The 12,930-nt window shown below is 56.1% G+C and overlaps 1 protein-coding gene across 4 annotated transcripts in view; it reads left to right on the forward strand.

Annotated features, from left to right (window-relative positions):
• The window catches only part of SRRM3 (serine/arginine repetitive matrix 3), a 77,859-nt gene that overhangs the window by 46,730 nt on the left and 18,199 nt on the right, over positions 1–12,930 (forward strand). For 3 of the 4 annotated variants that reach the window (XM_054247765.2, XM_054247759.2, XM_054247764.2), the window contains exons 4-11: positions 2,596–2,724; positions 2,807–2,887; positions 3,616–3,645; positions 4,090–4,152; positions 4,283–4,318; positions 7,469–7,519; positions 8,539–8,643; positions 9,799–9,976. In XM_054247765.2, coding sequence (XP_054103740.1) covers positions 2,596–2,724; positions 2,807–2,887; positions 3,616–3,645; positions 4,090–4,152; positions 4,283–4,318; positions 7,469–7,519; positions 8,539–8,643; positions 9,799–9,976 — 673 coding nt within the window. The remainder of the gene's footprint in view (positions 1–2,595; positions 2,725–2,806; positions 2,888–3,615; positions 3,646–4,089; positions 4,153–4,282; positions 4,319–7,468; positions 7,520–8,538; positions 8,644–9,798; positions 9,977–12,930) is intronic. The other variant, XM_054247762.2, reaches the window with a different exon arrangement.

Below are 12,930 nucleotides of genomic sequence, written 5' to 3' on the forward strand. Positions count from 1 at the left end.
AGAAGTTTGGTCGTCACCATCTTGGTTTGGTGGGTTTTGGTGGCTTCTTTACTGCAACCTGTTTTATCAGCGAGGTCTTTATGACCTGTATCTCGTGCTGACCTCCTGCCTCATCCTGTGACTTAGAATGCCTTAACAATCTGGGAACGCAGCCCAGTAGGTCTCAGCCTCGTTTTACCCGGCCCCTATTCAAGATGGAGTTCCTCTGGTTCACACACTCTGACAAATCCAGAACTCATGTCCTTAATGTTCTGCCAATCCAAGGCCTCACCTCTATTGCTGTGGGTGGTGAAGGGGTGAGCCAGGTGAACTGCACCCAGGAGTGCGGGGAGCTCCGATGAAACCAGGGCTAAGCCTCCATATTGGTGGGGGAGGGCACGGTTGAGCCAGCTTGGATGAAAAATGGAAGGTGGGGGCCACCCCCTGGCGACAGGCCTCTGGAGAGTCACTTCTAGGCTTGTTTAATTAAAAAAAGAAGGCCAGGCATGGTGGCTCATATCTGTAATCCTAGCACTTTGGGAGGCCAAGGCAAGAGGATTTCTTGAGCAAGCCAGGAGGTCAAGACCAGCCTGGGCAAAATAGTGAGACCCCATCTCTATCAAAAAAACATTTTTTTAATAGTTGGGAGTGCTGGTGTGCTCCTGTAGTCCCAGCTACCCTCAAGGCTAGAGCAGAAGGATCACCTGAGGCCAGGAGTTCAAGGCTGCAGTGAGCTGTGATCGCACCACTGTACTCCAGCCTGGGCGACAGAGCAAGAGTCTGTTTCAAGAAATAAAATAAATAAAATAAAAATGTTTTAAAAAAAGAAACCGTACAGCACCTATGACCTCAGTAAATTCTCCCAGCAGCCCTGGAATGGAGTTATCACTCTCACCTTCAAGAAGAGGCTCAGAGAGGGACACGACAGGCCCCAGGTCACAGGACGACTCAGGACAGTACAGGATGAGCGCTTGTCTGCAGCTTCAAAGCTCCAGCGCTTGCCTCGAGCCCAGCTACCTCTAAAAAAGAAGCAGCGCTCTGAGAAGAGCCTGCACGGAGGTGACATCTGTGGCAGAGGCTGGCTGAGGCTCCGGAGCAGAGACAGGAGGCGGCTGGTCCCTGCTGAGCAAAAAGGAGAGTTCTGTAAGATGGATAGGGAGTATCAGAGGCCCCCACCCTCTGCCACCAGGCTTGATTGATGATGAGCACAGTCCTGCTGCAGAGATGAGCAGCGGGGCCCCCTGGAGGCTGCAGAGGGGAGGACGAGGAGAGGCTGTGAATATTTCAGCCACAGAGGCAGGGCTGAAGGAAAGGAGAGGAAAGCGGGCAGGGAAGCACTCAGCCAGCCGGAGGGGGCTCAGGGACTAGGACACCCAGGTGAGGAAAGACCCACAGCAGTGAGCCGGGGCTCAAGGAGGGTGGGGCTAGGCCAGGAGGAAGGGGCTCTCTGAGAAATTAGGGTTCAGACCGGGCGAGGTGGCTCAGCCTGTAATCCCAGAACTTTGGGAGGCCGAGGTAGGCAGATCACTTGAGGCCAGGAGTTCGAGACCAGACTGGCCAACATGGTGAAAATCCATCTCTACTAAAAATACAAAAATTAGCTGGGTGTGGTGGCAGATGCCTGTAATCCCAGCTACTCGGGAGGCTGAGGCAGGAGAATCACTTGAACCCAGGAGGGAGAGGTTGCAGTGAGGTGAGATCAGGCCCCTGCACTGCAGCCAGGGCAACAGAGTGAGACTCTGTCTCAAAAAGAAAAAGAAAGAAAGCAAGAGAGAAAGAGAGAGAGAGGTTAAGAAAAGAGAAAAAAGAAAAGAAGGAAGGAAGGAGAGAGAAGTTTGGGTTCAGTGAGGGAAAGGAGGGGCTGGGATGGGGGTCCCAGAATAGGACAGTAGGGTTAGGGGCACAGGGACCAAATGTGGGGTTCACTGAAGGGGAGGGCTTCAATGAATCCGGCTGGGATATGGAAGGGATTCAGTGAAGAAGAGGAGCCTCATATAAGGAGTAGGCACACTCCCCACCCCCACCACTGCCAGGTGGCTCAAGCCCGGAATCCCAGCACTTTGAGAGGTCAAAGGGGAGGATCCCTAGAGGCCAGCAGTTCGAAACCAGCCTGGGTAATATAGTGAGACCCCCGACACCACAAAATTTTTCAAATTAGCTAAGATGGTGGCGAACGCCTGTCGTCCCAGCTACTCATGAGGCTGAGGAGCGCGAATTGCTTGGACCCAGGAATTCAAGTGAGCTATAATCCCACCACTGCATCCCAGCCTGAGCAACAGAGCAAGACTTGGTCTCCAAAATTTTTTAAAAAGAGGAGGGGCTCACTGAGATGGTGAGAACTTAGAAGGGGTGAGGCTAAACCACAGGCTCAGTTCCTCTCTTTCTTTTTTGCAAAAGATTATGCCGTGAGGTTGGGGACCTGTAGGGCACATGCCTCGTTGGGTTCCCCAAATATCTGCTGGTCCTGTAGAGGCAGGGGCCGCAGGTCCCCTCGCCCCTCCTCCCGCCGGGTAGCAGCTCGCAGACCTGGGGGGCTAGTTCAGGCCCCGCGCGCTGGGGAAAGGGGCGGAGAAAGGGCGTCCCGAGACGGGTGGTGAGAGTCCCTGTCGCCGGCAGCGTGGCGGAGACCCCGCGGCTGACCGAGGGCGCCGAGCCGGGCCTGGAATACGCGCCCTTCGATGATGACGACGGCCCGGTGGACTGCGACTGCCCGGCCGCCTGCTACCTTGGCCACCGCGGGTACAGGTCAGCGGCCGCCGCGGCGGGGGTGGGGGGCGCGCAGGGCTGCCCCCCCTCACCGCCCCCACCCCCGCCCCTTCTCCCCCAGGACCAAGCACTGGTCTAGCAGCTCGGCATCGCCCCCTCCCAAGAAAAAGAAGAAAAAGAAAGGCGGCCACCGGAGAAGCCGGTGAGAGCCGCGCCTGGCCAGAGCGGGAAAGGAGGGGGGCGGTGGGGTGTCTCCCCGGGTTCCCGTCCCTGGCCCGCAGGCGAATCCCAACCATGCCTCATTTGTGAGCCCTGCCTTTGTCTGCGCCCTTCCCTCGCCCTCACCCTGCGGTCCCCGGACTAAGTGCCCTCCAGGTAACTAACCCCATCTCAGGCCTGAAGCTCCTCCCCTTCTAATGAGACCCGCCCCTCAACGAGCCCCTCCCCTTTGCTAGGTCCCGCCCCCCACCGAGCCCCTTCTCTTCTCTAAGACCCACCCCTCACCGAGCGCCTCTGTCCCACTAGGCCCTACCCCTCATCGAGCCCCTCCCCTTCTCTGGGACCCACTCTAATCGAGCTCCTCCCCCCCACTAGGCTCCACCCCTCATCAAGCTCCTCCCCTTCTCTGGGACCCGCCCCTCACTGAGCCCCTCCCCTACCCTAGCACCTGCCCCTCACTGAATCCCCAGAGCCAGACTCTGACCAGGTCCACGTGTTACCAGCACCTGCTCCCAGTCCCCTCTGCCCTCCTCCAGGGCTCCTGTGCCACCACCACGAGTGCCAGTGGCCCTGGGGAGGAGGGGCCTCATCTGCCATCCCAGCATCTCTCTGTCCACCCTCTCCTGTCCTTCGTGAGACCCTGGCAAGTGTCTGAGGCCCCAACTAACCCTATCCATCCGTCTGTCCTTTCTTCCTGGCATCTGCCCTCAGCAAAAAGAGGAGACTGGAGTCCGAGTGCAGGTCAGTGGGGACAGAGATGGCTGGGTCCAGGGTGGGGGATGTCTGTGGGTGGGAGAGAGGCCAAGGTCATCCCTCAGAAGCCGGAGGCCTGGATCCTCAGGGCCTGCACCCTGGACACTGCCAAGGTGCCAGCTTTGCCCCTACAGAGGCCATGAATCCCACCATTGGAGCCTCTGACCTCTGAGTTTGAAACTATCTTTGCCTACAATACCGGGGGAGCTCTGGAAGGGTGACTTGGGGACAACATAGGCAGCGCCATCAACTACCCTGAGGGACCTTGGCGACTCTCGGGGCCTAGGATCACTCTGTACAGGGGTTCTTGGGCTTCATGGCCTGGAATCCCCTTTCCAGCTTCAATGTCCCAAGCACCCAGGCCTCTCCAGCCATTTCCAGCCCCCCAGCCCCCACCCCAGCTCACAAGAGCCCACCCCACTGTGTCCACAGCTGTGGGAGCTCCTCACCCCTCCGCAAGAAGAAGAAGAGTGTGAAGAAACATCGCCGAGACAGGTACCCTTGCTGCCCCACCCTGGGGCCTCCTCTTCCTTCCGTGGGGCTCAGGGCCACGGCTGTGCCCCTCCATAGGTGTTTCCTGTGCCACCCCAGGCAGGCTCAAGAGAACTTCTTTATCACCCTACAGGTCTGATTCTGGGTCCCGGAGGAAGAGACGGCACAGGTGAGCAGTGCTTTGCAGAGGACACAGACAGTGGTCCCTGAAGGGACCAAAGCCCAAAGGATGTAATGATGGGAGGGGGGTTCTGAGTGTCCCACTGGGCTCCATCCTTCAGCTCCAGGGTTCCTTCCCAGGCTGGGAGGACTGGGCAGTGGACAAGGTGCATGAAAACTGTTTGCAACCTTGCATCCGCCATGGCAAGGGGACCCCAGGAATTTCTAGACAACATGGCAGGTCCAGTGCCCAAGGGGAATGTATGTCTGTGGAGGTGCTAGTTAGACAAGTAGAAACACCAAGACCCCGAATTTGCAGGGAAAGAGCTTGAGAGGCAGGAGGACCTCCGTGAGCTGGGAAGGCTCCATGGATAGCAGGTGGAGTGGGGATCTGTGGCTAGAGGTAGAGTTTCAGGGGACAGATGCTAGCCCCCCAGCAGGGTTGACTCCGCCATCCAGGAGGGCTAGAGGCTATCGTGGAGGGGCTCTGAGCAGGGCAGCGGCTTGTTCGGGGTGGCCTGGGAGAGGGGAGAGGAAGTGAAAGGCAGGATCCCAGGCAGAGGCAAAGTGGTCCAGGAGAATAGGGTTGATGAGAAAGCAGAAAACAGCCTGTGCCAGGTGTGGTGGGTCACGCCTGTAATCCCAGCACTTTGGGAGGCCGAGGCAGGCAAACTGTTTGAGGCCAGGAGTTTTAAACCAGCCTGGTCAACATGGTGAAATCCTGTCTCAACTAAAAATACAAAAATTAGGTTGGTGTGGTGGCGAGTGCCTGTAATCCTAGCTACTTGGGAGGCTGAGGCATGACAATCGCTTCAACCCGGGTTGCAGAGGTTGCAGTGAGCCAAGATCACACTACTCCAGCCTGGGTGACAGAGCAAAACTCTGTCTCAGAACAAAAAAAAAAGGCCTGGGCCGGGCATGGTGGCTCATGCCTGTAATCTAAGCACTTTGGAGGCCAAGGCGGGCAGATCACCTGAGGTCAGGAGTTCAAGACCAGCCTGACCAACATAGTGAAACCCCGTCTTAGAAAAAATAAATAAATAAGGAAAAAAAGAAAAAAAGGCCAGGTGCAATAGTTCATGCCTGTAATCCCAGCACTTTGGGAGACCAAGGTGGGTGGATGGCTTGAGGTCAGGAATTTGAGACCAACTTGTCCAGCATAATACCCCCATCTCTACTGAAAATACAAAAATTAGCTAGGCATGGTAGTGGGCACCTGTAATCCCAGCTACTTGGGAGTCCAAGGTAGGAGAATCGCTTGAACCCAGAAGGCAGAGGTGTCAGGAGCCAAGATCATGCCACTGCATTCCAGTCTGGGTGACAGAGCAAGACTCCATCTCAAAAAAAGGAAAGAAGGGAAGGGAAAGGGAAACTTGGAAGGAAGAAAGCTGTCTGGCAGTCACATTCCAGGGGTGGCATCGGAGCCAGAGCCCCTCCCAGCAGCCCAGAGGAAGGGCAGAGTCCTGGGTTCCCTCCTTGCAGTGGGAATTTGCCAATTAGGGAGGAGCCTAAATAAACACTGAAACCTGCCCCTCCAATGTCCCCAGTGTCTGTGGGTCAGTGTGGGCCCCTACTGCCCCCAAGTGGCCACCATTAGCTTACACACACCCTCTGGCCAGCTCCCATCCTTCCTGGACAGGTCCTGAAAGTGAACTGGGGCTAGATCAGCTTCAAAGGGGAGGCGGAAGCCCAAAGCAGGCTCCAGCACCCACACCCTTCGCCTCCCAGGCCTGCCCCGCACTCACTCTGCTCCTGCGGGAAGCACATTTCTGTGTTTCTTAGCATGGCTTTGTTTTGGGGTCAGAAGGTCTGAAGGGATCTGGTGGTACCAGAGAGGTTGGGGCTGGGGATTGGGGTTGGGTAAGACCTTTGAGGGCTAATCAGAAGCATCTCAGGCCTTTCATCAAAGGTAGACGGTGCTGGGCTGGGGGGCTTGCACCAGAGGGCTAGAGAGGAGGAGACAGGAGGCTGTGGGAGTTGGGAGGGGCAGCCCCAGAGATGGATCCAGAGATGTCGTTGAAAAGGAGGGAGATTGGCCAGGCACGGTGGCTCCCGCCTGTAATCCCAGTATATTGGAGGGCTGAGGCAGATGAGGCCAGGAGTTCGAGAACAGCCTGGCTAACATGGTGAAATCCTGTCTCTACTAAAAAAACAAACAAACAAAAAATAGCCAGACACGGTCGGGTGTGGTGACTCACATCTGTAATCCCAGCACTTTGTGAGGCCAAGGCAGGTGGATCACGAGGTCAGGAGTTCAAGACTAGCCTGGCCAAGATGGTGAAACCCCATCTTTACTAAAAATACAAAAATTAACCGGGTGTGATGGTGGGCACCTGTAATCTCAGCTACTTGGGCTCATGCCTGTAATCCCAGCATTTGGGAGGCCGAGGCAGAGAACTGCTCAAACCTGAGAGCAGAGGTGGCAGTGAGCCAAGATCGTACCACTGCACCCCAGCCTGGGCGACAGAGCAAGACTCGGTCTCAAAAAAAAATAGCCAGACGTGGTGGCAGGCAACTGTAATCCCAGCTACTCAGGAGGCTAAGGCATGAGAATCACTTGAACCTGGGAGGTGGAGGTTGCAGCGAGCCAAGATTGTGCCACTGCACTCCAGCCTGGGCAACAGAGTGAGACTCAATCTCGACAATACAAAAAGCAGGGACATCTTTCCCTTGGGAAAGCATTTCTTTCCTAAGCCCCTGGTGAGCTGGCCTAGGGCTGGGCCACAGTCTGGGAACACAGGGAGGAAGGGGGCACAGGAGGCATGAATGTCAGGCTGCACACCCCAGTACTCACTTATCAAGGGAATGAGTACTGGGTGTGTCCCAGGTCCAATACCAAAGACAAGAGCAAATGAACATTTCCACCTGGCCCAGACTGGAGGCCTGAGGCTGTCGGACCTGCAAACAACACCCCCCTTTATCTGGGGCCGGCCACACTCTGTGGCCAAGCCAAGACTTACAGGAGGAGGAAGGACCACACCTTGGCCCAGTGAAAGGGACAAAGGGGTGGGGTGGGATGGAAAAGTCCCAACCAGCCAAGGGGCTCAGGCCCTAGAAAGGAACAAATCTCAGATCCAAACCTGGGCATAGCCAGGCTCCAGGGCACAAAGGCCACGCCCTCCCCGGGCTGCACCATCACCGTGGTCTCTGCTCTCTGCAGATCTCGAAGCTCCAAGAGTAAAAGAAAAGAGAAGAACAAAGAAAGGAAGAGGTAAGCGCCCTCCCTTCTCTCCAGCCCCCCATTCGATCTCCCTCCCACCCCAGCAAACTAGGCCTTTTAAAATCACAGAATCAGCCCCTTAAAGGTAGCTCATTTTGGGCCAAGTGCAGTGTAATCCCAGCACTTCTGGAGGCCGAGGCAGGCGGACACCTGAGGTTGGGAGTTCAAGACCAGCCTGACCAATGTGGAGAAGCCCCGTCTCTACTAAAAATACAAAATTAGCAGGGCGTGGTGGTGCATGCCTGTAATCCCAGCTACTTGGGAGGCTGAGGCAGGAGAATGGCTTGAACCCGAGAGGCAGAGGTTGCAGTGAGCCGAGATCGCATCATTGCACTCCAGCCTGGGTAACAAGAGCGAAACTCTGTCTCAAAAAAAAAAAGTAGCTCGTTTTCCCCAGTTGGGTAAATTCAGATCTAGGGAGAAAGCCAAGGGTCCTTGCTGATTGAGGCAAGGAGAACCGCTTGAACCCAGGAGGCGGAGGTTTTGGTGAGCCAAGATTGCACCATTGCACTCCAGCCCGGGCAGCAAAAGTGAAACTTCATCTCAAAAAAAAAAAAAAAAAGTAGCTCATTTTCCCCAGATGGGAAAATTAAGATCTGGAGAGAAAGCCAAGGGCCCTCGCTGAGTCAGAGCTGGAACTGAATCCCAGGCCTCACCTTCCAAACCAGGGTCCTTCCAAGCCGTCCTCGTGACTCCCCTGCCCTCCTTCCTCCCACCCGACAAGTCCCAGGACCACCTGGTGAGGGCTGGCGGGGGGGTCTTGAGAGCTGGGGCTTTCTAGAGAAAAGGAGGCCTTTTCCTAATTCTCACAGATGACCCATGTGGACCGGACAGGCTCTGCAGCCAGCACCACCCTGCTGATGTTCCTTTTCTAGGACACTTTAGGGACTCATAAACACTGACTTTCAGTAGGGCTCCACTGGGATCCTGATGGGAGGTCGGGCAACTTGGGGCTGGAGGGTCATGGGGGGCAGAACTGAGTACAGGCTGATTTCCCTCATCCGTGCCAGGCCTCACACAGAGTCCCCAGGCCGGAGGTCTCACCGCCACAGCAGCGGCAGCTCCCACAGCCCCTCCCTGTCCTCCCACTACAGTGATTCCAGATCTCCTAGCAGGTAAGCCTGAGCCTCTTCGAGGCTTTCTCCTGGTGGGGGATGAGGGTTGCAAATTAAACACCCCCAAGGGCTGGGGAGCAGGGCTGGTGGACAGAATGTCAATTCATCAGTGGGGAGAAGTTTATCGGGGTGGCCAGGTTCAGTGGCTCATGGTTGTAATCTCAGCAGTTTGGGATGCCAAGGCGGAAGGATCGCTTGAGGCCAGGAGTTCAAGACCAGCCTGGGAAACATAGTGAGACCCCCTTCTTTAATTAAAATTAGTCAGGCATAGTGGTGGCTCACACCTGTGATCCCAGCACTTTGGGAGGCGGAGGTAGGCAGATCACCTGAGGTCAGGAGTTCAAGACCTACCTGACCAACATGGAGAAACCCCATCTCTACTAAAAATACAAAATTAGCTAGATGTGGTGGTGCATGCCCATAATCCCAGCTTCTCAGGAGGCTGAGGCAGGAGAATCACTTGAACCTGGGGGGGGCAGAGGTTGCAGTGAGCCCAGATGGCACCATTGCACTCCAGCCTGGGCAACAAGAGTGAAACTCCGTCTCAAAGAAAAAAAAAGTAATTATAAATTTTTTTTGAGACAAATATTGTTCTGTTGCCCAGGCTGGAGAACCGTGGCCCGTTCTTGGCTCACTGCAACCTCTCCCTCCCAGATTCAAGCAATTCTCCAGCCCCAGCCACCCAAGTAGCTAGGATTACAGGCTTGCACCACCATGCCCTGCTGATTCTTGTATTTTTAGTGGAAATGGGGTTTTGCCATGTTGACCAGCCTGGTTTCGAATTCCTGACCTCAAGCGATCCGCCTGCTTCTGCCTCCCAAAGTGCTGGGATTACAGGCGAGTGAGCCGCTAAACCCAGCCTAATAATAATTTTAACAAGAGAAACTGACCAGGAGTGATAGCTTGAGGAAGAACCGCCCTAAGGCCCCTCAGCCTCCACCTGCATTGGAAACCCAGGCACAGCATGGCTGGCTCACCCTGGTCAAGCCCTCTCTAAGTGGAAAGGTTCCCAGCGCGGTGAAAGGGTGGGCGGGCTGGGGGTCCGCCGTCCTCCCCCGTGCACCGGGGATGGGATGCGGGGAAGGGGAGGCGCGACCGCTCGCAAAGTGGGTGTCCCACGCCGGCTCCCCCATTCTCCCTGGCCCCGGATCCCAGGCTGAGCCCCAAGCACCGAGACGAAGGGCGAAAGACGGGCAGCCAGCGGTCCAGCGGGAGCCGGTCGCCTTCCCCGTCCGGCGGCAGCGGATGGGGGTCGCCCCAGCGGAACGGCGGCAGCGGGCAGCGGAGCGGAGCGCACGGGGGCCGCCCCGGCTCGGCGCACAGCCCGTCCGATGTACGTACGCTTCGCTTTGCGGAGGGTTCCCGCGCCGCGGGCTGCGCCGTGCGGGGTCCGGCGGGGCAGGGGGCGGTGAGTGTGGTTCGGGGACGGGGCGGCCGCTTCCTCCCTTCTCGGCTCCCCGCTGAGGGTGTCCTGGCTCGGGAGCCGCCGGGAGTGCTCGGCTGTTGCGCCCACCAGGCCCTGGTGTCAGGGTGGGGGGCGCGTGCGGTCTTGGCCCCTTGCGCTTGGCAAACTGAAGGCCAGAGGGAGGTTCATCACCGGACACTGAGTTGGGTACAGAGCTGGGGAGGAATCAAGGTCTCGTGCCCACCCCAGGCATATTAGGGTGGGAGGGGCATGGACATTGGTAGGAGTCCCAGGCAGGAGCAGGATTCGAGAGATGGGACCCCCGGCTGGGCACCATCTGGGCCCTGAGTCTTCCTCTCCCCACCAAGCCCTGGCCCCACCCCTGAGCACCCCTCCCCCTCCCTCAACCTTCTCCCAGCCCCTGTCTCCCCCAGCCCCTCCCGCATCTCAGTCCCTTTGCCCCACAGAACTGCGTTTCTAAAGTCCCTGCTCCAAGGAGACTCTGCCCTTTTCCTGGCACCGCCCACACTTGGACAGGTGTCTCAAACCTGCCGGCTCCTCTTCCCAAGGCCACCCTCCTAAGGCACCCTGCCAAGGTGCCTCAGAGACCCCACACCAACACTGCCTCCCCAAACTGTCCCCACCCATCCTCCAGGAGGGGCACAGATGCCTGAAGACCTACAGGCAGGGGCGGTGGGGGAGCTGGCAGAGGAGAGAGACTGTCTCAGCCTATCCTTAGGTGGATGGGCTGGGCCAGGGTGGGGGCTTCTCCCAGACACCAGGGAAGGTCCACATCCCCTTCTGGTATGTTGATTATAGAGTACACTATTGAGATCCCTCAGAGAGAGGGGGTTGCAGTGCTGGCAGGGGCACTGGGGTGGGTGGGGGTGGCTTGGAGTAGGGAGGCCTGCAGGTTCCTTCCCAGACCCGCAGACTGCCCCTACCCAACCCCAAAGCCTCAGCTGGGAGCGGGTAGCTGCCCCTCCCCAGACCTCAGGTCTCAGCAGCAAACATGTACGTGTTGGTCAGTTTCATTTTGATTTTTGGCTGTTTCCTTTCACTCCCTTTCTTTTCTCAAACACCCTTTACTCCCACGGCCTCAGAGAGGAAAGTCAAGGGCAGCTGACTGAAGGCTCTTGGTCTCAAGGTTAAGTTTTACTGAAGGATATTTACCTGTCTCTAGACTGCCCCACCTGGACCAGGTGCCAGGCTCCTGGGCTCCAGGGGTTTTGTTTGGGCCACACAGGGAGGATGACACTGATGTCCCCGGATCTGTCTTGGGAGGCGGGGTGAGGGCAAGCAGAGGTAGCTGATGGTAGCTTGGTAGAGGCTGGAGAGAATTAACAAGCGCACAAGAGAGGCACCCCTCACCCACTCCCGTAGGCATGGATTCCCAAGAGCACAGGACCCCAGACGCCTGCTTGCCAGCTTCTCATTCACCCCCCTGGGGCCTCCAGAGAGACACAGAGTTGCAGGTTCTCTGAAGCCAGGGCTGAAAGTGGGTCCCTTCTTACTTTTGGTCCTCTCTCCAGCCCCAGAGTCCTGACCAATGATCCCACCTCCAGCCCCTCCCCAGTGCAGACAAAATGGTCACAGCAACTAGGCAGATTCCCCAGGGATAGGGCAGTTGGGGAAGGGGACCCAGCCACCAGCCTCAAGGCGGGAGCTTCTGAAGCACCCACACCCCACATCTTTGTCTCCCTCCCAGCAGGGGACTCTAGTTTGGCACAGCCCTGCGAGTTTTCTTGGAGATGGTGTTTCACAAACACTTTCACCAAGCACCGTCCCCAAATCCTATCCCTCCCCCTTGGGGCCCTGGGACATCTGGGACTTCACAGCATCCCGGGTCTCAAACCTGCACTCAAATCCCTGCCTCTTTGTCTAAAAAAAGACCTCTGAGGAGTCAGATGAGGCTAGTTCTCGCTCATTTTTGGAAAAGTGAGATGGGGGTTGGGAGAGGGGTCCCAGATTTCACCATGAATGAAACTGTCTTTGGGAAAAAGTACTGGGGTGGTATTCTTGGACGCTACCTTAAAAAAAAAAAAGAAAGAAAAGAAAAAAGAGAGAGAGAAACAAACGGGAAAAAAAAAAAGGAAAGCTGGACATTTTTAACCCCGTCTATGTTTTTGTTTGTTTTTTAGCCTACCATTTGAAACGTGGTAACACTGTGATTCCATTTCTTGCTTAGCTGGTGAGGGAAGAGGGTGGGCAAGTTTATGTAACTTTTTCTGTTGTTTTGCTTTTGTTTGTATTTCCTTTCCTTTCTTTTTTAATGTACAGAAATGCAAACTATCTCTCTGGGGTTTTTTTTTTCCTATCTTTGATGTTCTAGAATTTTGCTTTTGTGTGTGTTACTGTGGGAACCTTTCCTCTTAATGCAGAGATGGCTTTTGAATTTTAAGTGAACATTAATCATATACACATCTCTATATACTTTTCCCCCCTTTGTAATCTGAATTTAAAAGGGAAGATAACTCTAAAAAAAAATCACGCCCACACCGACCGCTCCTGCCAAGTCAGCAGCGGCAGCAGCCCTCCTTTCAACCCCAGGCGCAGGCTGGAACTGCCGCAGACTTTAAATTAACTACAGTGGCGCAGCCTGTGCTGCTGCGTGCCCCAGGAAGCTGGAGAGAAGCTGGGAGAGCCAGGAAGGGGAAGAGACTTATCCTTAGTCACCCAGGGAGCTTCTTGGAGCTTGTTGTTACTCCTTGGTTCAGTTCAGTATAATGGGCTGGACACCGGGCACAGGGAGGGGTACAGGGAGGGGACAAGCTATTCAGTACCATCAGTGTCAGACCCCAGACTCAGATCCTTAGGAAACTGTGGAGGAGGGAGAGGTCTGAAGGCACCTGGCAGAGTTTGCTGAGATACTCCAGGCAAGA

The sequence above is a fragment of the Callithrix jacchus genome, chromosome 2 (genome assembly GCF_049354715.1).
Source record: "Callithrix jacchus isolate 240 chromosome 2, calJac240_pri, whole genome shotgun sequence".
NCBI classification, from domain to species: domain Eukaryota; kingdom Metazoa; phylum Chordata; class Mammalia; order Primates; family Cebidae; genus Callithrix; species Callithrix jacchus.